The sequence below is a fragment of the Pongo abelii genome, chromosome 20 (genome assembly GCF_028885655.2).
Source record: "Pongo abelii isolate AG06213 chromosome 20, NHGRI_mPonAbe1-v2.0_pri, whole genome shotgun sequence".
Taxonomy (NCBI): domain Eukaryota; kingdom Metazoa; phylum Chordata; class Mammalia; order Primates; family Hominidae; genus Pongo; species Pongo abelii.
Genome location: NC_072005.2, coordinates 19511069 through 19534410, shown reverse-complemented (window position 1 = coordinate 19534410; position 23342 = coordinate 19511069). Strand labels below are relative to the sequence as shown.

Below are 23342 nucleotides of genomic sequence, written 5' to 3'. Positions count from 1 at the left end.
TGGGGCCGTGGATTGTTTAGGCCTGGGGTTCAGAAGATGGATCTGCCTGGGACTGGAGGCCGACCCCCAAGTGTCCTGAATGTCAGACTTGCCCTGGGGATCATTGAGTTGTTGACTACACCTCAGGGTTGGATCACTAGTCCACTCCAAGTCATCATGTCTTTCCTTCATTTGCCTGATTAAGGCTATATAAATAAGAAACCTAGTTTGCTGTCATTGTAGGTAGACACTGACTGTGGAACCCTTTCAAAGGAGAAGCAGGAAAGGATATGGAATTCTGTCCAAGACCCAGAGCCCGGTGGCTCTGCCTGGTCAGAGGGGTCCAGGGCCCAGCCGCTGCAGCCCAGCCTCACCCCTGATGTCAGAACTGAGAGATGCTACTGGTGCAGGTGGCCCCGGCCCTCCTGTGTGTCCTTTCTGTTCTGGGGTGTTGCTGACAGGTGCCCAGCTTGTCAGGTGTGGCTGTCGGGGAGGCCAGGCTGGTTGAGGTCACCTGGGGTGGGTACCCTGGGCAGCCAGAGGAGACGAGGCTGAAGGGAGCTCGTTCCCACACTCACTGCAGAGCCAGAGCCAGACCAGGAAAGAACTGGGTGGGTCAGGGGGGACAACCAGGTATTCAGGCCCCTGCAGGGCGTGCAGGCTTGCGCCTGTGTTTAATCTCCATGTGGGGTCAGCTGTGAGGCAGCCCCAAAGCACAGAAATGCTGGTTAGACCCACGTGGTTGGCACCTCCCCTCACCCTCAAATCTAACAGCCACCTCATGTGGCCACTCCTGGCCCTTCCCTGTCACGCCTGTGGGCCAGGCATACCCCAGCCACTTTGGGAAACAATTCGTAACCAACCGCATGGCTATAAAGAAGCTGGAGGCCTGGTGCGGTGGCTCACGCCTGTAATCCCAGCACTTTGGGAGGCCGAGGCAGGTGGATCACCTGAGGTCAGGAGTTCAAGAACAGCCTGGCCAACATGGCAAAACCCCATCTCTGCTAAAAATATAGAAATTAACTGGGCATGGTGGCATGCGCCTATAATCCCAGCTACTTGGGCGGCTAAGGCAGGAAAATCACCTGAACCCAGGAGGCAGAGGTTACAGTGAGCCGAGATCATGCCATTGCACTCCAGCCTGGGTGACAAGAGCAAGACTCCATCTCAAAAAATAAGAAATGAGGCTGGGCTTGGTGGCTCACACCTGTAATCCCAGCACTTTGGGAGGCCGAGGCAGGTGGATCACCTGAGGTCAACGGTTCAAGACCAGCCTGACCAACGTGGAGAAACCCCCTCTCTACTAAAAATACAAAATTAGCGCATGCCTGTAATCTCAGCTACTTGGGAGGCTGAGGCGGGAGAATGGCTTGAACCCGGGAGGCGGAGGTTGTGGTGAGCCGAGATCGTGCCACTGTACTCCAGCCTGAGCAACGAGAGTGAAACTCCATCTTGAAAAACAAAACAAAAAAAAAAATGAAAAGCTGGAAACGCCCATCCCTTGAACTAGTCATTCTCCCATTTCTGAGATACATCCTGGAAATCATGTCAATAGAGCATCAGCTGTAGTAATGAAAAGTCAGTAGGCCGGGTGCAGTGGCTCATGCCTGTAATCCCAGCACTTTGGGAGGCTGAGTGGGGTGGATCACGAGGTCAGGAGATCGAGACCATGGCTAACACAGTGAAACCCCGTCTCTACTAAAAAATACAAAAAAAAAAAAATTAGCCGGGCGTGGTGGCGGGCGTCTGTAGCCCCAGCTAGTCAGGAGGCTGAGGCAGGAGAATAGCCTGAACCCGGGAGGCGGAGCTTGCAGTGAGCTGAGATTGTGCCACTGCACTCCAGCCTGGGCGGCAGAGCAAGACTCCATCTCAGAAAAAAAAAGGAAGAAAAAAAAAGAAAAGTCAGTGACACAGTCAGTGTCCAACCTCCTTGGGCTAAATCATCAGCACATCTGCCCAGTGGAGTACGCCGCCTTCCGAAGGCACCCATGTGAGCTAGCAGCCCAGTGTGAGGGAACTGAAGCAAGGCCAGTCAGTGAACATGCTTCCACTGTTCTAATAGGAAAGGCTTATGTCATCAGCTTCAGGCAAATTTTTTTTTTAAAACTGGGATATGTATAGGATCACAGCTCTATTAAGATAAATCTTTGCTGAAACTGGCAGGAAACACCTTAACAGTGGTTATCCCTGGGTTCAGGGTCGGATTAGTTCCACCAGAGGGGAGCCTTGGTGGTGCACCCAGCCGTGTTCTAGATGGAGTGCTGGGGGGCTCCACTTTCTCCCCCTCATGGGGGTCTACCATTGGGTGCCATTGTAACCCCCTCCCTGAGATGGGCAGACCCTCCAGGGGACTGTGATGCATCCTTGGGCCATCCTGGAGGACACTCAGGGTGAAGCACCAGCTGAGACCAGGAAGGGGCCCCCACACCCCGATGCCTGCTTGCCCTGGCAAGTGAACCTCCCCAGCTTGGGCCTCAAATCCATGTCTGAACTCACCTGGCTGTCAAGTGTCTTTTCCAAATCTGACCAACTGTTCCCTTTCCTCCTGAACAGTTGTTGCTTTTACCTCTTAATCTTTACAAATGTCCCTTACTGGGTCACACTTGTACCACGACCCAGGATTACAGAGAAGATGCTGCCGTCTCCTGTCCTTCCGTCCCACCCTCCTGAGGTACCGGATGTTAGCAGGGCCGTAGACACACAGGCTCACGTAGAAACTGTCTAAGGAGTCTCTTGCTGCTTGCTCACTATTTATCTTATTTTTTTGAGTTGGAGTCTCACTCTGTGGTCCAGGCTGTAGTGCAGTGGCCCAATCTTGGCTCACTGCAACCTCCACCTCCCAGGTTCGAGTGATTCTCCTGCCTCAGCCTCCCGAGCAGTTGGGACTACAGGTGCGTGCCACCACACCCAGCTAATTTTTTTATTTTTAGTACAGACGGAATTTCACCATGTTGGCCAGGCTGGTCTCGAACTCCTGACCTCAGGTGATCCGCCCACCTCAGCCTCCCAAAGAGCTGGGATTACAGGCGTGAGCCACCGCGCCCGGCCTCTCTCTTACACAAAAGGACTTCACAGCATCCTTGACCCTTTAATTCACATTAGTTGCATGCCTTGGTGCTGTGACCATCCCTCCAGATTCACAAGTGCAGGTCCAGCCCCATCTTGTTCAGCACTGTAACATGCTTTCAGGGCTGTACATGCATTCAGTTCTCCCCCAGTGTTCTGCCATGTGGAGCTGGGCCAAGACTCTCCCTTTTGGCATAGACCCCAAAGACAGTCCTGTGGACTGGGGATGTGTACAGTCCGAGAGGGGCCAGTAGGTGCGGAACACGGCTCTGAACCCAGCACCACCTGCTCTGCTCCTCAGGCTGGGTAGGGACAGAGAAGACCTGTGCTCCCAGCCTCACTGGAAGCCACACTGCCCTGAGGCTGCCTGCCCCCACGTGGGGTAGAAATCAGCTCCTTGGTCCATTCTGATGTTCAGTGTCTCAAAGATGCATTTGAGAAGCCCTTGGGATCAAGACAAGTCCCTCTGCCCTGTCTCGTGTCTAGTGTCTCCCCACAATCTGAGATTTTTTGGTGTGAATGTCTCACTTTTCCCAGGCCCTGGGGAAGGGTCTGAGGGTCCCTGCCCTTTCCGTTTGTAGCAGGGTGAACAATGACAGTGTGATGGGTGCCTGATAAAGACAGGGTGAGGATTGGAGTGACTCACAGTTCAAAGGAAGGGCATCGGGCCACCAGAACCAGCAGTCACTGCCAGGAGGCCGTGGTGGAGACCGTGACTATGACATGACCATGAAGTGACCCTAGCCAACGTGGGCACACAAGGCCAGAACTGCTTCTGCCCAGAATCAGGGACAGGGCCTCGGGCCCAGCTGACACTGCACCCCCCCAACTCTCTTTGCAGCTTTCTGTACGAGCCCAATAGCCAAGGGTACAAGTACTACCGACAGAAGCTGGAGGAGTTCCGGAAAGCCAAGGCCAGCTCCACAGGCAGCCTCACAGCACCCGACCCCAGCCTGAAGCGCAAGTCCCCTCCTGAGGCCCTGTCAGGGTCCTTACCCCCAGCCACCACCTGCCCTGCCTCATCCACGCCTGCCCCCACTATCATCCCTGCTGCAGCTGCCCCCGGGAAGCCAGCCTCCGCAGCCACCGTGAAGAGGAAGCGGAAGAGCCGGTGGGGGCCTGAAGAGGATAAGGTAGAGCTCCCACCTGCTGAACTGGTGCAGAGGGACGTGGACGCCTCTCCCTCACCTCTGTCAGGTGGGCAGACCCTCTTCCCCTCCCTGTGTTGGAAGGGTCTGGCTTTTTTCACTGAGCATAATGTCTTCAAGGTTCATCCACTGTGTAGCTTGTATCAGAATTTCATTCCTTCTGTGGCCATATCTTCCACTGTGTGTACATACCACATTTGGCTTATCCACTCATCTGTGAATGAACTCTTAGGTTGTTTACACTGCTTGGCTGTTGTGAATAATACTGCTGTGACTATCTGAATTGTTTTCAGTTCTCTTGTCGGTATACCTAGGTGTGGAATTGCTGGGCCTATTGCAATTCTGCCTTTTTTTTCTTTCTTTTTTTTTTTTTTTTTTTTTTTTGAGACAGAGTCTCACTCTCTTGCCCAGGCTGGAGTGCAGTGGTGCGATTTCGGCTCACCATAAGCTCTGCCTCCTGGGTTCACACCATTCTCCTGCCTCAGCCTCCCGAGTAGCTGGGACTACAGGTGCCCGCCACCATGCCTGCCTAATTTTTTGTATTTTTTAGTAGAGATGGGGTTTCACTGTGTTAGCCAGGATGGTCTCTATCTCCTGACCTCGTGATCTGCCCGCCTTGGCCTCCCAAAGTGCTGAGATTACAGGCGTGAGCCACCGCGCCCGGTCTTTTTTTCTTTTTCTAAAAGACGTAGTCTCACTCTGTCGCCCAGGCTGGAGTGCAGTGGTGCGTTCTTGGCTCACTGCAACCTCCGCATCCCGAGTTCAAACGATTCTGCCTCAGTCTCCTGAGTAGCTGGGATTACAGGTGCCCACCACCATGCTAATTTTTGTATTTTTCGTAGAGATGGGGTTTCACCATGTTGGCCAGGCTGGTTTCGAACTCCTGACCTTAGGTGATCCACCCGCCTCAGCCTCCCAAAGTGTTGTGATTACAAGTATGAGCCACCACGCCTGGCCTGTAATTCTGCTTTTAACTTTGAGGAACCTGCATCTGCACCATTTTACATTACCACCAGCAGTGCACAAGGGTTCCACTTTTTCTGTATCCTCACCTTTTTAAAAAAAAAAAAAAAGTTTCATGGAGACGGGGTTTCACTATGTTGCTGAGGCTGGTCTTGAACTCCTGTCCTCAAGCGATCCTCCTGCCTCGGAGGATTTGCCTATAATCCCAAAGTGCTGGGATTATAGGCAAGAGCCATACTCTCATGTTTTTATTATAACCATCCTAGGAGGTATGAAGTGATATCTCGTCGTCTGGGTTGGCATTTCCCTAATGACCAGTGCTGTTGAGCTTATTTTCATATGCTTATTGACCATATGTATAGCTTCTTTGGAGAAATGTCTATTTTAGTCCTTTTCTCCTCACCTTTTATGTTTTTGACATGAGGTCTCTGTCGCCCATGTTCGAGTACACTGGCACAATCATAGCTCACTGAAACCTCTACCACCCTGGCTTAAGGAATCCTCCTACCTCAGCCTCCTGAGTAGCTGAGACCACAGACTTGCCCCACCATGCCCAGTTTTTGTTTGTTTTGAGACAGAGTTTCGCTGTGTTGCCCAGGCTGCAGTGCAAGTGGCATAATCTCGGCTCACTGCAACCTCCGCCACCTGGGTTCTTTTTTTTTTTTTTTTTTTCTTTTTTGAGAAGGAGTCTCACTGTGTTGCCCAGGCTGGAGTACAGTGGCACAGTCTCAGCTCACTGCAGCCTCTGCCTCCAAGGTTCAAGTGATTCTCCTGCCTCCGCCTCCCAAGTAGCTGGGACTACAGGCGTGTGCCACCACGCCTGGCTAATTTTTTGTATTTTTAGTAGAGGGGGTTTCACCATGTTAGCCAGGATGATCTCGATCTCCTGACCTCGTGATCCGCCTGCCTTGGCCTCCCAAAGTGCTGGAATTATAGGCGTGAGCCACGGCTCCCGGCCCACCTCCCAGGTTCAAGCGATTCTCCTGCCTCAGCCTCCTGAGTATCTGGGACTACAGGCACATACCACCATGCTCAGCTAATTTTTTTTTTTTTATAGTAGAGACAGGATTTCACCATGTTGACCAGGCTGGTGTTGAACTCCTGACCTCAAGTGAGCCACCGGGCCCAGCCTTGCCCAGTTATTATATAAACAAGGTCTCAGTGTGTTACCCAGGCTGATCTTGAACTCCTGGGCTCAAGCCATCTTCTTGCCTCAGCCTCTCAGAGTCCTGGGTTTACAGGCATGAGCCACTGCACCCAGCCACCTTTTCCCATTTTAAAGTTGATTTGTTTGTGTCGTTGAGTCGTACGAGTTCTATTTTATAGATTCTGGATATTAACACTCTTGTCAGCTATGTGATTTGCAAATACTTTCTCTCATTCCATGGGATGTCTTTTCACTTTAGTAATAGCGTTTTTTGATGCATACAACTTTTAAATTTTCTTTCTTTTTTTAATGTGGCCAGAAAGTATCATTTTTTTTTTTTTTTTTTTGAACTGAAGGCAGACCCTCCAGGGGGTGGTAGTGCCAGGGAGGAGGCAGGTAGTTGTGCGGTCTCCCAGTGCCTGCTATAATCCAGCCTTCCCTAGAAATGGAATTTTAATGAAGTCAAATTTATCTATTTTTTCTTCTGTGGTTTATGCTTTTGGTGTCATTTTTAAGGAACCATTGCCAAATCCGGGCATGAAAATTTGCCCCTGTGTTTCCTACTGAGAGTTTTGTACCTTTAGTTCTTAAATTTAGGTCTTTAGCCTATTTTGGGTTTTTTTTTTTTTTTTGAGTCTCTGTCACCCAGGCTGGAGTGCAGCGGCTACTTACTGCAGCCTCGACCTCCCCAAGCTCAAGTGATCTTCCCACCTCAGCCTCCCAAGTAGGTGGGACTACAAGTGCATGCCAGCACACCTGGCTAACTTTCGTACTTTTTGTAGAGATGGAGTTTCACCATGTTGCCCAGGCTGGTCTTGAACTTGTGAGTTCAAGCAATCCTCCTGCCTTGGCCTCCCAAAGTGTTGGAATTATAGGCATGAGCCATTGCACCCAGGGTCTTTGGTCCATTTTGAGTTAATTTTTCCAACTTTACTCTTTTTATTTTTCTTTTGAGACAGGGTCTCACTCTGTCACGCAGGCTGGAGTCCAGTGGCATGATGACAGCTCACTGCAGCCTTGGCCTCCCGGGCTCAATTGATTCTCCTGCCCCAGTCTCCCAAGTAGCTGGGACTACAGACATGCTCTTCCATGCCTGGCTAATTTTTGCATTTTTTGTGTCGATACGAGGTCCCACTATGTTGCCCAGGCTGGTCTCAAACTCCTGGCCTCAAACAATCTTGCCACCTTGGCCTCCCAAAGTTCTGGGATTACAGGCATGAGCTACTGCACCCGGTCTGTTTGTGGATTCTTCAGGGTTTTCTACATTTAAGTTTGTGTTATCTGCAAACAGAAATAGTTTTACAGGTTCTTTTCCAACTTGGATACTTATTTCTTTTTCTGCCTAATTCCTCTGGCTAGGACTTCTAGTACCGTATTGAATGGAAATGGTGGAAGTGTGTATCCTTGTCTTGTTGCTGATCTTAGGGGGAAGGCTTTCAGCCTTTTACCAGTCTCTGAAATGTATGATGCGTAGGTGTATGATATTAGCTATGTGTTTTTTATATATGGACTTTATTGTGTTGAGGAACTTCACTTCTTTTTGTTCTTTTTTTTTGAGACAGAGTCTTTCTCTGATGCGCAGGCTGGAGTGGTGTGATCTCCACTCACTGCAACCGCTGCCTTCCGGGTTCAAGCAATTCTCCTGCCTCAGCCTCCCTAGTACCTGGGACTACATGCGCCCACCACCACGACTGGCCAATTTTTGTGTTTTTGGTAGAGACAGGGTTTCACCATGTTGGCCAGGCTGGTCTCGAACTCCTGACCTCAGGTGATCCACCTGCCTTGGCCTCCCAAAGTGCTGGGATTACAGGCGTGAGCCACCCGGCCTGGCTGGAAGTTCACTTCTGTTCCTAGTTTATTGAGTGTTTTTATCATGAAAATGTTTTAGTTTTTGTCAGATGCTTTTTCTGCATCAATTAAAACAGGCCAGGCACGGTGACTCATGCCTGTAATCCCAGCACTTTGGGAGACTGAGGTGGGCAGATTACTTGAGGCCAGGAGTTCAAGACCAGCCTGGCCAACATGGTGAAACCCCATCTCTACCAAAAAAAATTCAAAAATTAGCTGGGTGTGGTGGCACACGCCTGTAATCCCAGCTATTTGGGAGGCTGAGGCAGGAGAATCTCTTGAACCTGGGAGGCAGAGGTTGCAGTGAGCCGAGATTGAGCAACTGCACTCCAGCCTGGGCAACAGAGTGAGACTGAGTCTCAAAAAAAAAGTAAATAAATACATAAAATCATCGTGTGGTTACTTTCCTTCATTCTGTTAATTTGGTGTAGTACATGGATTGATTTTCAAATGTTGAGCCATCCTTGCATTGCAGGGATAAATCCCACTTGGTCATGGTGTATAATCCTTTCATAAGCTGCTGAATTTGGTTTCTTAGTATTTTATTGAGGATTTTCTCCATCTGTATTCATAGGAATATTCAATTGTATTTTTCTTTTTCTTTTTCTTTTTTTTTTGAGATGGAGTTTGCTCTTTGCTGCCCAAGCTGGAGTGCAGTAGCGCGATCTCAGCTCACTGCAACCTCCACCTCCTGGGTTCAAGTGATTCTTCCACCACCACACCCAGCTAATTTTTGTATTTTTAGTAGAGACAGGGTTTCACCATGTTGGCCAGGCTGGTCTTGAACTCCTGGCCTCAAGTGATCTGCGCACATTGGCCTCCTAAAGTTCTGGGATTACAGGCGTGAGCCACCACACCCGGCCTATTTTTCTTTCTTTGTAGTATCTCTGTCTGCCTTGGGTATCAGGCTAATCCTAGTCCCATAGAGTAAGTTTAGAAATGTTCTCTCTTGTTTTTTTTTTGGAAGAGTTTGGGGAGAATTGGTATTCTTTCTTTTTTTTTTTGAGACAGAGTCTCACTCTGTCACCCTGGCTGGAGTGCAGTTGTGCAATCTCAGCTCCCTGCAACCTCCACCTCCCAGGTTCAAGCAATTCTCCTACGTCAGCCTCCCGAGTAGCTGGGATTACAGGCACCTGCCACCATGCCCGGCTAATTTTTGTATTATTAGTAGAGATGGGGTTTTGCCATGTTGGCCAGGCTGGTCTTAAATGCTTGACCTCAAGTGATCTGCCCACCTCAGCCTCCCAAAGCACTGGGATTACAGGCATGAATCACTGCACCTGGCTTATTTCTTCTTTTAAATGTTTGCTTTACCAGTGAAGCTATCTGATTCTTGGCTTTTTTTTTTTTTTTTTTTTTTTTTTTTTTTTTTTTTTTTTGTGACAGAGTCTCACTCTGTCGCCCAGGCTGGAGTGCAGTGGCGTGATCTCGGCTCACTGCAAGCTCCACCTCCCAGGTTCACGCCATTCTTCTGCCTCAGCCTCCTGAGTAGCTGGGACAACAGGTGCCGCCACCACGCCTGGCTAATTTTTTGTATTTTTTTTTTTAGTAGAGACGGGTTTCACTGTGTTAGCCAGGATGGTCTTGAACTCCTGACCTTGTAATCCGCCTGCCTCGGCCTCCCAAAGTGCTGGGATTACAGGCGTGAGCCACCGTGCCCAGCCTCTTGGCCTTTTTTTGTTGGAAGGTTTTTTCGAATCCTGATTTGATTTACTTGTCTATTCAGATTTTCTATTTCTTCTTGTGTTTTGATGGTTTGTGTTTCTAGGAATTTGTTCACTTCATCTATCTAATTTGTTGGGGCACAGTTTATTGTATTTTCTTACAGTCCTTTTAACTTATGTCTTATTTTCAGTCATTAGTTACAGCCCCTCCTTCATTTCTAATTTTAGTAATTGAGTCTTTCATTTTTTTCTTAGCTTAACTAAAAGGTTTGTCACTTTTGTTGATCTTTTCAAAGAACCAACTTTTGGTTTCATAGATTTTTCTCCATTGTATTTATAGTCCTCATTTTCTTATCTCCACTCTAAACTTTACTATTTTCTTCTTTCTGTTAGCTTTGGATTTAGTTTGATCTTCTTTTTCTAGCTTACTAAGGTGTACACTTAGGTTATTGGTTTTAGATCTTCTTTCTTTCTTGTTTTTTTTGTTTGTTTGTTTTTGAGATGGAGTCTCGCTCTGTCACCCAGGCTGGAGTGCAGTGGCGTGATCTTGTCTCACTGCAATCTCTACCTCCCGGGTTCAAGCGATTCTCCTGCCCCAGCCTCCCGAGTAGCTGGGATTACAGGTGGGCGCCCCCACACCCAGCTAATTTTTGTATTTTTAGTAGAGACGGGGTTTCACCATGTTGGCCAGGCTGGTCTCGAGCTCCTGACCTTGTGATCCACCCACCTCAGCCTCCCAAAATTCTGGGATTACAGGCGTGAGCCACCACACCCAGCCTCTTTCTTTAAAAAAAAAATAATAATAATAAATGATTGTTATATGTATTAACTGATAGATTGGCTTTGTCAGTAATCTATAATAAACTTCTCTTCAAACCCTACTTTCAGAAATACAGTTTCCTTAAAAATAAAAATAACAAAACTGTGTATAGCAAAGAGGTTTTTTTGTTTTTTGTTTTTTCCCTTTGAGACAGAGTCTTGCTCTTTTGTCCGGGCTGAAGTGCAGTGGCACAATCTTGGCTCACTGCAACCTCTGCCTACCAGGTTCAAGTGATTCTCCTGCCTCAGCCTCCCGAGTAGCTGGGATTATAGGTGCCCACCACCACGCCCGGCTAATTTTTATATTTTTAGTAGAGACGGGGTTTTGCCATGTTGGCCAGGCTGGTCTTGCACTCCTGGCCTCAGATGATCCACTTGCTTCTGCCTCCCAAAGTGCTGGGATTACAGGTGTGAGCCACCGTGCCTGACTTAGCAAGAATGTTTGCACATTGATTATCTAAACATTAAAAACAATAACACAAGCACACCCAGTTCTCCTTGTATAGATTTATGTACCATAACCAGTTTCTGCTCCTTCCCTCTCTCCTTGCCCATAAGAACTTTCAGCCTTCCTCCATCACTTGGGAGCCACGGGAAACTGAAGGGTAATTTCCTAGGGGTCTCCAACTAGTCTCTTTGGCTGGGATTACAGGCGCCTGCCACCACGCCCTGCTAATTTTTTTGGTTTTAGTAGAGATGAGGTTTCACCAAGTTGGCCAGACTGATCTTGAGCTCCTGACCTCAGATGATCCGCCTGCCTCAGCCTCCCAAAGTGCTAGGATTACAGGCATGAGCCACCATGCCCAGTCCACGCCCAGCTAATTTTTGTATTTTTAGTAGAGATGGGATTTCACCATGCTGGCTAGGCTGGTCTCAAACTCCTGACCTCAAGTAATCTCCCCGCCTCGGCCTCCCAAAGTGCTGGGATTACAGGTGTGAGCCACCACGCCCGGCCCTGTATGACAACATTTTGGTCAGTGATGGACTGCATATATGACAGTAGTCATTATTAAAATTGTTATAAGATCATAGTACAGTATTTTTACTGTACCTTTTTTATGTTTAGATACATAAATACTTACTGTGTTACTTTACAGGTTTGTAGCCTGGGAGCAACAGGGTATACAGTTGTCCCTTGAACAACATGGAGGTTGGGACAGCAAGCCCTGTGCAGTTGAAAATCTGAATATAGGCCGGGTATGGTGGCTCACACCTGTAATCCCAGCACTTTGGGAGGCTGAGGTGGGCAGATCGCAAGGTCAGGAGTCCAAGACCAGCCTGACCAACATGGTGAAACTCTGTCTCTACTAAAAATACAAAAATTAGCCGGGCCTGGTGGCACATGCCTGTAATCCCAGCTACTCAGGAGGCTGAGGCAGGAGAATCGCTTGAACTCGGGAGGTGGAGGTTGCAGTGAGCCGAGATCGCGCCACTGCACTCTAGCCCAGGTAACAGAGCAAGACTCCGTCTCACAAAAAAAAAAAAACAAAAACAAAACAAAACAAAAAAAACCAGAGAAAATCTGAATATAAACTTTTTTTTTGAGGCAGGGTCTCACTCTGTTTCCCAGGCTGGAGTGCAGTGGTATAATCACAGCTCACTGCAGCCTCAACCTCTTGAGCTCAAGCTATCCTTCCACCTTAGCCTCCCAAGTAGCTGGGACTATAGCCCCGTACCAGCACGCCCTGCTAATTCTTTAATTTTTTGTAGAGACAGGATTTCACCACATTGCCCAGGCTGGTTTCAAAACTCCTGAGCTCAAGTGGTCTGCCCACCTCAGCCTCTGCATGTAACTTTTGACTCCCCAAAAACTTAACTACTAATAGCCTGCTGTTGACCAGAAACCTTATTGGTAACATAAACAGTTGATTAACATGCTTTTTGTATGTTATATGTATTATGTACTATATTCTTATAATAAAATAAGCTAGAAGAAAGAAAATATTACTAAGAAAATCATAGGAAAAATTAGCCAGGCTGTGTGGTGTGCACCTATAGCTCTAGCTACTCAGGAGGCTGAGGCAGGAGGAACATGAGTCCAGGAATTTGAGGCTGCAGTGAGCTATGATCGTGCCACTGCACTCCAGCCTGGATGACAGAGGGTCCAAACAGAGCATCCAGACAGACCCTGCCTATTTATTTATTTATTTATTTTTGAGACAGAGTTTCACTCTATTGCCCAGGCTGTACAATGGCATGATCTCAGCTCACTGTAACCTCTGCCTCCGGAGACCCTGCCTCTTTTAAAAAAAAAAAAAGAAGGGAGGAAGAGAAAATATATTGACTATTTATGAAGCGGACATGGATCATCACAAAGGTCATCTTCATCAATGTCGTGTTGAACAGCTAAGGAGGAAGAAGAGTAGGGGTTGGTCTTGCTGCCGAAGAGGTGGAAGGAGAGACAGGCACTCTGTATAATTTTATGGGAATATCTCACGATTTCTGCCTGACTTCTTTTTCATTTCCCTAAAAATGTTTATATACAGTATTATTCCTTCTTCTACCATTTACGCTTAGTTTCAGTGCCCATGTCTCGGGTCCGTGTCATAAAAGAAGTCAGAAACAGTCTCGAATAATGAGAATCCTCCTACCAGATTGTCATTTTCTTTTCTGGTGCTGCTGCCGCTTCTCCGGCTTCTTCCTCATCATCTGGCACTCATTCGGAAGCACTCTTTTCCATCCAGCTGTCTTCTGTTAATTTCTCCAGTGTGGTATCTGTTAGCTCTTCTATTTTTAATTAATTAATTATTTTTCGATTTGGAGTCTTGGTCTGTTGCCCAGGGTGGAGTCCGGCGCAATCTCAGCTCACTGCAGCCTCTGCCCCTCTGGTTCAAACAATTCTCATGCCTCAGACTCTCAAGTAGCTGGGATTACAGGCATGCACCACCATGCCCGGCTAATTTTTTGTATTTTTTGTAGAGATAGGATTTCACCATGTTGCCCAGGCTGATCTCAAACTCCTGACTTCAAGTGATCTGCCCATCTAAGCTTCCCAATGTGCTGGGATTACAGGTGTGAGCCACCTCTCCTCACCTATGTTTTGAGACACGGAATCACTCTGTCACCCAGGCTGGAGTGAATTGGCACAATCTCGGCTCACTGCAGCCTCTGTGCCCCGGGGTCAAGGGATCCTCCCATCTCAGTCTCCCGAGCAGCTTGGATTACAAGTGTGTGCCATCATGCCTGGCTAATTTTTGTATTTAGTAGAGACAGGGTTTCACCATGTTGCTCAGGCTGGTCTCTTACTCCTGACCTCAAATGATCCATCTGCCTCAGCCTTCCAAAGTACTGGGATTACAGGCGTGAGCCACTTTGCCCGGCCTATTTTTTGTTTTTTGTTTTTTTGCTTTTTTTTGGAGGCAGAGTCTCGCACTGTCGCCCAGGCATGTCCCACCACAGCCAGCTAGTTTTGTATTTTTAGTAGACATGCGGTTTCACCACGTTAGCCAGGCTGCTCTCGAACTCCTGACCTCAGGTGATCCACCTGCCTTGGGCTTCCGAAGTGCTGGGATTATAGGCGTGACCCACTGCACCCGGCCAGACCTATTTTTTTTTAATTTTTATTTAATTTTTATTTTTTTATAGAGACGAGATTTGTTATGTTGCCCGGGCTGGACTCAAACTCCTGGGCTCAAGTGATCTCCCCGCCTCAGCCTCCCAAGCAGTTGGGACCACAGACATGAGCCACCCACGTCCAGCTTGTTAGTTCTTAAATTTCTCCAAGATCTATCTTTTGAAAACCCTTACCCTCTACCCTTTTTTGCTGTCTCTACAACCTCTTTCATGATTTCCTTCATGGGCTCTGTTATAAATCCCATGAAGTCATGCACATCTGAAGACAGTTTTCTCTAGCAGGAATTTATTGTTTCAGGCTTGATGGCCTCTTCTGTAGTGTAACCCTTCCAGACTTTCATAATATTCGCTCTGCTGAGGTTCTCTTCCATAGCTTTGATAATCCTTTCCATAGAGTACGTGTGTAATGAGCCTTGAAGGTTTTTACGACCCCCCAATCTAGAGGCTGAAGTAGAGACCTTGTTTGGATGCAGTAGACCACTTTGATGCCTTCAGTGTTAAACTCATGAAGTTCTGGGTGGCCAGGGGCATTGTCCAATATCAAAAGAACTTTAACAAGCAGTTACTAGGAAGGTACTTCCTGATTTCAGGGGCAAACCAATCTAGAAAAAGAATTTTTGTTGTCCAGGCCTTTTTACCTCCTGCCTTGGCCTCTCAAAATGTTAGGATTACAGGCGTGAGCCACCGTGGCTGTCCTGCCCTGGCCTTCTTGTTGTATAACCAGAAGACGGGCAGCTGGTGTTTATCTTTTCCCTTTAAGCCTCAGGGATTAGCAGCTTCATAGATAAGGGCAGCCCCAATCATAAACCCAACTGCATTTGCACAAAACAGTAGCGTTATCCTGCCTTAAGTTCTGGTGCTTGGCTGGGTACGGTGGCTCATGCCTGTAATCCCAGCACTTTGGGAGGCCGAGGTGGGCGGATCGCTTGAGGCCTGAATTGAGACCAGCCTGGGCAACATGAGAAAACCCTGTCTCTACAAAAAAACACAAAAATTAGCCGGGTGTGGTGGTGTTCACTTGTAGTCCCAGCTACTCGGAAGGCTGAGGCGAGAGGTTCACTTGAGCCTGGGAGATTGAGGCTGCAGTGAGCCATGTTCACGCCATTGCACTCCAGCCTGGACAAAAAAGTGAGAACCTGTCTCCAAACAAACAGAAATAAATAAATGAATTCTGGTATTTGCTCCTCTTCCTTACTAGTGTCTTTTTTGGCTCCCCCACCCCAATAGGGCACTTGTGTCTGCATTAAAAAACCTGTTTGAGGCCGGGTACAGTGGCTCATGCGTGTGATCCTAGCACTTTGGGAGGCCAGTGTGGGTGGATCACTTGAGGTCAGGAGTTTGAAACCAGCCTGGCCAACATGGTGAAACCCCATCTCTACTAAAAATACAAAAAATTAGCTGTGTGTAGTGGCAGGCTCCTGTAATCCCGGATACTTGGGAGGCTGAGGCAAGAGAATCACTTGAACCCAGGAGGCGGAGGTTGCAGTGAGCCAGGATTGCTCCACTGCACTCCATCCTGGGTGACAGAGCAAGACTCCATCTCAAAATAAACCTGTTTGAGGCTGGGCGTGGTAGCTCACGCCTGTAATCCCAGCACTTTGGGAGGCCGAGGCGGGCGGATCATGAGGTCAGGAGATCAAGACCATCCTGGCTAACACAGTGAAACCCCGTCTCTACTAAAAATACAAAAAATTAGTCAGGCGCGGTGGTGGTCGCCTGTAGTCCCAGCTACTCGGGAGGCTGAGGCAGGAGAATGGCGTGAACCCAGGAGGCAGCAGTGAGCCGAGATCACACCACTGCAGTCTGGCCTGGGTGACAGAGCGAGACTCCATCTCAAAAAAAAAACAAAAAACAAAAAACCTGTTTGAGCACATGCATATCTTTCCTTCTCAATGATTTTCTTAATGGCATCTGGGAACTCATCTGCCACCTCTAGGTGGGCAGAAGCTGTTGTTCCTGTTATCTTGACATCTTTTTAAAGCCAAACCTCTTTCTAAACCTGTCAAACCATCGTTTGCTGCCATTACATTCTCCAGCTTTCGCTCCTTCGCCTTGCTTTTGTTCTAAATTGTCATATAGTGACTTTGCTTTTTTCTTAAATCATATTAAACCCTGTAGGTGTGTCATTCTGATAGCAGTCCTATACACATAAAAACTGCATTTTCAAAATGAGATAAAAAGTTACTTCACAGAAAGTGCAAGGTTTTCACGCCTGTTGACATAGCTGCAATAACAGCTTCATGAATTTCCTCCTCTTTTTTAACAGTGGTCCTTATGCTGGATTCATTTATCTTGAAATGGTGGGCAACTGCAGTTGCAGACCTCAATCTATGGCACATATCAAACAATTCAGCTTTTTCTTGTAATGTCTTGACTTTTCTCTGCTTCTTGGGAGCACTTCCGCCATCACTAGTGGCACTTTTTTTTGAGATGGAGTCTTGCTCTGTCGCCCAGGTTGGAGTGCAATGGCACACTCTAGGCTCACTGCAACCTCCATTTCTGGGGTTCAAGTGATTCTCCTGCCTCAGCCTCCCCAGTAGCTGGGACTACAGGCACTTGACTAGTGGCACTTTTTATGGGACCCATGATGTTATGCAAGGTTTACTATATTGCACTAAACCTGAAAAATACTTGAGAACCCTGAGAGATGTCTCTTTACCGCAATATGCAATTTACTAAAGGGACAAACAGCTCGTGCAGAGATGATTAGTGTCACGTGGTGTTTTAAGCAGATATTCTCAACACTTGAGCTCATTACAATAGCAACAGGAGGTTACAAAATGATTACAGTAGTACAGTGTGCACTACAGCTAATGTTATGCAGTTAAGATTTAATCTGCTGGGTGCAGTGGCTCACGCCTGTAATCCCAGCACCTTGGGAGGCCGAGGCGGGCAGATCACAAGGTTGGAGTTCGAGACCAGCCTGGCCAATATGGTGAAACCCTGTCTCTACTAAAAATACAAAATTGGCCGGACGTGGTGGCTCACGCCTGTAATCCCAACACTTTTGGAGGCCGAGGCGGGCGGATTAATGAAGTCAAGAGTTTGAGACCAGCCTGGTCAGTATGGTGAAACCTGTCTCTACTAAAAATACAAAAATTAGCTGGGTGTAGTGGCGTGCCACCTGTAGTCCCAGCTACTCGGGAGGCTGAGGCAGGAGAATCTCTTGAACCCAGGAGGCGGAGGTTGCAGTGAGCCGAAGTCGTACCACTGCATTCCAGCCTGGATGACAGAGTGAGACTCTGTCTCAAAAAAAGGAAACAACAACAACAACAACAACAACAAAACTAGCTGGGCATGATGGCAGGTGCCTGTAGTCCCAACTACTCGGGAGGCTGAGGCAGGATAATTTGTTTGAACCCGGGAGGTGGAGGTTGCAGTGAGCCGAGATTGTGCCATTACACTCCAGCGTGGGTGACAGAGCAAGACTCCATATCCAAAAAAAAAAAAAAGATTTAATCTACCATCTTTACGTTTGTTTACATTTCTCTTGACTGCAAAACACATTATGTATAGTCTGTGTGCATAAGTTTTGATAAAGTTTAACTTTTTGTAAAGTGTATATGTTTTATGGTAGTACGTGATAAAACAGACTAGCATCTACATATATCTTATACATTCATTGACACTCCTAACTTTTTTTTTTTTTTTTTGAGATGGAGTCTCCCTTGTCGCCCAGGCTGGAGTGTAGTAGCGCGATCTCGGCTCACTGCAAGCTCCGCCTCCTGGGTTCACGCCATTCTCCTGCCTCAGCCTCCCGAGTAGCTGGGACAACAGGCGCCCGCCACCACGCCTGGCTAATTTTTTGTATTTTTAGTAGAGACGGGGTTTCACTGTGTTAGCCAGGATGGTCTCGATCTTCTGACCTCGTGATCCGCCCACCTTGGCCTCCCAAAGTTCTGGGATTACAGGCGTGAGCCACCGTGCCCAGCCACACCTAACTTTTTCTTGATTTTTTTTTCAGTATTTCTAGGCTACGTGGTTCATCTGACTTTTTTCGAATTGTTGCAGATCTCCAAAAATTTTTTCAATTTATTCATTGAAAAAAATCAGCATATTAAGTGGACCTGTGTAGTTCAAACCCATGTAGTTCAAGGTCAACTGTAATATCTAGTGTAGGTGTGCAGTAGGCGGTAGCATCGAGGTTTGTGGAGGTACAGTCTGTGATGCTCACACATTGGCAACAGCGCCTAATGATGCATTTCCAGAATGGTCCCCTCCATGAAGTGATTCCTGACTGTATTTGTGTCTTTGGGTCTGAATTGAGTCTCTCTTTTTTTTTTTTTTTTTTTAACATAAATAGAGATGGGGTCTTGCTATGTTGCCTAGGCTAGTCTCAAACTCCTGGGCTCAAGCCATCCTCCCACCTCAGTCTCCCAAAGTGCTGGGATTACAGGCATGAGCCACCACTCTCGGCCAGCACTTGGATTCTTTCTTGTCATAGAAAGTTCAGGAGGCCGAGTGTGGTGGCTCACGCCTGTAATCCCAGCACTTTGGGAGGCCAAGGCGGACGGATCGCCTGAGGTCAGGAGTTCAAGACCAGCCTAACTAATATGGTGAAACTCCGTCTCTACTAAAAATACAAAAATTAGCTGGATGTGGTGCCACGTGCCTGTAGTCCCAGCTACTTGGGAGGCTGAGGCAGGAGAATTGCTCGATCCTGGGAGGCGGAGGTTGCAGTGAGCCAAGATCGCACCACTGCACTCCAGCCTGAGCGACAGAGCAAGACTCCATCTCGGGAAAAATGAAAGAAAGAAAGTTCAAGAGACAGACAACGATAAGCACAATACTTACCACAGTTTTGCACAATCACCTTTTCACTCTCCCTTCTTAGCAGCAATTTCGGGGAGGGCCAGCCTATGGCCTGGTCTCTCATTTTCTTACCAAACCTACAAGGGTTGCGGGGTGGTCTCTTGTCATTGCATTCTGCAGATGATAAGCAGTGACTGACACCCACTATCTCATGTCATATGGTGCCTCACTATGCAGCTATGCAGCCTGCACTGTGAGCAGAAACATCACCCCCTCACTCCACCTTCACTGGCGCTCGACACACAGGTGCATGGAGGAGTCCGACGTGCCCTGTTGTGTGGCGCCATCACCTGTGTTTGCAAGATGAAGACAGGACCCCAAAAGGGAAGGCAGCAGCCTTCCCAGGTCAGGTGGCCAGCCTCTTGGACCTGCTCGTCCAACTCAGGGACGGTTGCTTTCTCGGTGCCTCCCTGGCCCCAAGGGCCTCAGAGATTCTAGGTCAAGGAGAAAAGCTACTGAATAAAGATTCTTATGCTTACCAGGGCCGTAGCCAGCAACTGCAGCCAGGGTGGAGGGTACCTAGGATTGGTTTGTCACTCAAGTGCCGAACCCTAGTGCTTAGATCTGGGTGCTTCAACCCACACACACCCCAGCTCTGAGACACCCAGCAGGTAAAGAAGCCGCCCTGTGGCTTAGCTGGACAGAACAGGCTCCAAAATCTGAGGCCTAGGTTCAAGTCCCACTGATCCATGTCCTCAGGGAGCATGGCAGCCCTCACCCGCCCGCTCATGTGGTGGAGTGGGCCTGGGGGAAAGGGACTGTGGGCATGCTCTAAGGCAATCAACCAGATGCTCAGACTTCGGCTCCTGCGTCTCCCCCACAAGGTTCCCCCACATCCCTCAGTGCCCTGTAAACCAAGGAAGGACTAAGAGTGCAAATGTGGGCCATTCTTAGCGGCAAAGCCCGAGTGTTGGTGAGCTGGAAGGACCCAAGTCTTTTCCCTTCCCAGAGGGCCAGCTGCACCCCTCTGCTCACCTTCTCCCCTGGGAAGCACCGCACCGCCCGCGGGGTGGTGGTTTCTGCCGCCCGGATGGGGCTGTTGCAGCATCTTTCTATGTGTCAGTGTTACTGGAGCCTGCCAAGTTCCACAGCTGATGCCAAATTAAATGTCAGCTGCTCTGAGGATGGTTGGCTGCCTCCCCTGAAGGAGCTAAGGGAGTCGCACAGCTGAGTCTTACGCCAGACTCTGAATCTGTGTGCGCTTACACCTGGTGTCTGTTAGCAACGGGGCTGCCTTCTGAGAGCCCGTTTGTGAGTGCGCCCATGCATGCTGCCCACATGCCGTCTCAGCTCTCTTGTCTCTGGCTCTGCAAATTCCTGCCCTGTCACTCATTAGCCGTGTGACCCTGAGTGAGTCCCGGAACCTCTGATTCTTGGTGTCCACATCTGCAATGTGGTGGTGTGTAGAGCCTGGCTGGAGAGATCATAAGGACATAAGACGTGGGGGTGCACTTGGCAGCATACAGCGGGAACCCGAGGCCGTCACGTACCACATGGCACTGACAGTAATGATGTGAGGGCCCCGTGTGACTGGAGTGTCATGAAGGCGTGAGACTCACAGCACACCCCAGCGCAAGGGCAAGATTGAGGTGCACCTGTCAGGCTCTGACTACCCTGTGTCTTTGGTTTCCAGTTCAGGATCTCAAGGGGCTCGGCTACGAGAAGGGGAAGCCTGTGGGTCTAGTGGGCGTCACAGAGCTGTCGGACGCCCAGAAGAAGCAGCTGAAGGAGCAGCAGGAGGTAAGACTGCGGGGACAAGGGGACGGGGACATGGTCGGTGCCCATAGAATGTTGTCCTTTACCCCTGGGTGCAGCGGTCACAGGGGTTCATGTGCTTCGCCAAGCTCCTGTGTTCAGGTGGAACCCATGCCCAGCGGGGAGGCTTCCAGGCAGGCAGGTCCCCCTGCCCCAGTAGGTGGCATGCCACCCCCTACTGCACCTGAGTGGCCTCTCAGGCTGTCTGGGAGACTGCTGGCCCTTGGGGCGGCCCCAGTGGTCTGTGATTCTGGCCTGAGCTTTGTGGCTGCTTCTTGCCGTGCTCCAGGGCTGGTTCCCATGGGATAGTCTATGTTGATGTTCTCTGTCCGCAGTCCTCTGTCGTGTCTAGTGCAGGACCATCCTGGTCAGCACAGGGCACCGTGAGGGACTTAGGGCCTCCCAGTTGGAGTTGGGCAGTGTCAGTGTTGGCTCCCCTGGGGAGCTGCGGGTGCCTGCCTGTCAGTCCCTGGGGTCAGCTCACCCTGACCCCTCCTCCAGGCCCGCAGCCCCGTCACATCACCCTCGACCCTCCCAGGGGTCAGGACCCTGAGTTACCCTCATTCAGTGGCCAAGAGGTCCTCCGTGCTCCACACCGGGATTTAGAGAACCCAGGGCAGTACTCAGTACTTGCTAGAGTCCTTGCTCCAGTCCTGCCCAGGGGTCCAGATGAGCCAGGTTCCGGCGGGGGCACGCCCAGCACTGGAGGCGGGGAGCAGGGGCGGGGCTCCGGCAGGCCACGGCGCCGTGCCCTGGCTCACTGGCGAGTGTGCCCTGCAGATGCAGCAGATGTACGACATGATCATGCAGCACAAGCGGGCTATGCAGGACATGCAGCTGCTGTGGGAGAAGGCGGTGCAGCAGCACCAGCACGGCTATGACAGCGACGAGGAGGTGGACAGCGAGCTGGGCACCTGGGAGCACCAGCTGCGGCGCATGGAGATGGACAAGACCAGGGGTACGCGGGGCAGTGGGGTGGGCCCGGCTGGGCTGGGTGTGGCCCCCCTCACCTGCCCTGGAAGGTTACCTGGATGCGCCACACGTGGTCTTGAGCTGCCATCCTGGTTCAGCCCCTAGCCTGCCTCCTGTGGCTGTGAGGCCTGGAGTGAGAGGCTCAGTCTCTCTGGGGCCTAGTTTTCTCCGTGGTGAAAAGGAGCGGTCCTGACATCGTGAGGGTGAAGAGCTGCACAGGGTTCACTGAATGCTGGGCTGCCTCGCTGGGCAGAGGCTCGGGCTGGGGTCATGGCCCAGCTGCCTCCTTCCCTGGGGGCCCCAGGCTCCCACTGAGCCTGTGCCCTGGGAGCCACCAGGCCTGCTCCCCTCCTTCCTACTTCTCCCTCTTCTCACCTTTCTGCTTCTCTGAGCAGAATGGGCCGAGCAGCTGACAAAGATGGGCCGGGGCAAGCACTTCATCGGAGACTTCCTGCCTCCAGATGAGCTGGAAAAGTTTATGGAGACCTTCAAGGCCCTGAAGGTGAGCCAGGAGGGGCCCCGGCTCCAGCCTCTGCCACGTGCCAGCCCCTCCTGTACCTGCCTCACCCTGCAGGCGCCCAAAGTAGCCTGGCTACCCGCTCGATCACAGCAGGAGCCAGGCCCTTTCGCTGCAGGAGGCATCTGTTAATGACAGGCGCCGTCTGTGTAGGGAATTAGCAAACAGCAGCTCAGCTGCCGCCTCAGAAACATTTCCTGGGGTTGCGGGGGAAATTCTGCTTCCAGTGGAGCCAATTAAGTGCAGTTTACAGGCAAAGTGTTTCTCCGGCAGAAGTCCCCACGGACTGGCCTCTCCAGAACCAGAGTTTAACATTCTGCCTCTGCTGCTGTTGGGCTCCTGAGGGGAGAGGGCTGACATGGCATGTCCCCCTTTATCTTTTTGAGGTTTTTTTATAAAACTGTTCAGGGCCTGATAACCTCATTAGCGAGGTGGTAACCTCGTTGTCCATCTCTTATTAGTACCTTGTACAACAAATCGCTCTCAGGACATGAACACAGGGCTTCTCTTTGCCAGCGAACCATTGCTTTATCTCAGGTGGATAAGGCCTGTGTAACTCATCCTCTTGCCCTTTTGACTTGGCCACCAGGGGTGCACAGTTTGGCATTAAGGCCCCGGGGACCCTGAGAAGCCGGAGGAGCTTGGTCTGTTTGTTCTCAAGGAGTGTGATCTGGTGAGAGGGAGGCAGATGGGCCGCTGGTCCCAGCACTGATTGAAACCAAAGGCAGAAGGTTGGATTTGGGGGCCACCACAGCCCCAGCCCTGGTGGGTGACAGCTGCTTCCTCACCTTGCAGGAGGGCCGTGAGCCTGACTACTCAGAGTACAAGGAGTTCAAGCTGACTGTGGAGAACATTGGCTACCAGATGCTGATGAAGATGGGCTGGAAGGAGGGCGAGGGGCTGGGCTCGGAGGGCCAGGGCATCAAGAACCCGGTGAACAAGTGAGTGTGGCCCTGTGGGAGGGCATGGCCATGAACTTGGGGTCTGTGGCTCCCCTGCCACCTCCCCATTCCCACCCCTTTATGTCATTGCTTTTCTCTTGTGGCAAAATGATCACAGCACCCCACTGCACACCCCTT

General features: G+C 49.8%; 1 protein-coding gene across 1 annotated transcript in view; it reads left to right on the top strand.

Annotated features, from left to right (window-relative positions):
- SUGP1 (SURP and G-patch domain containing 1) overlaps positions 1–23342 on the top strand; it is a 44019-nt gene that overhangs the window by 19589 nt on the left and 1088 nt on the right. Inside the window, exons 8-12 of the mRNA XM_024236586.3 lie at positions 3887–4242; positions 20653–20759; positions 21555–21732; positions 22142–22248; positions 23059–23204. Coding sequence (XP_024092354.1) covers positions 3887–4242; positions 20653–20759; positions 21555–21732; positions 22142–22248; positions 23059–23204 — 894 coding nt within the window. The remainder of the gene's footprint in view (positions 1–3886; positions 4243–20652; positions 20760–21554; positions 21733–22141; positions 22249–23058; positions 23205–23342) is intronic.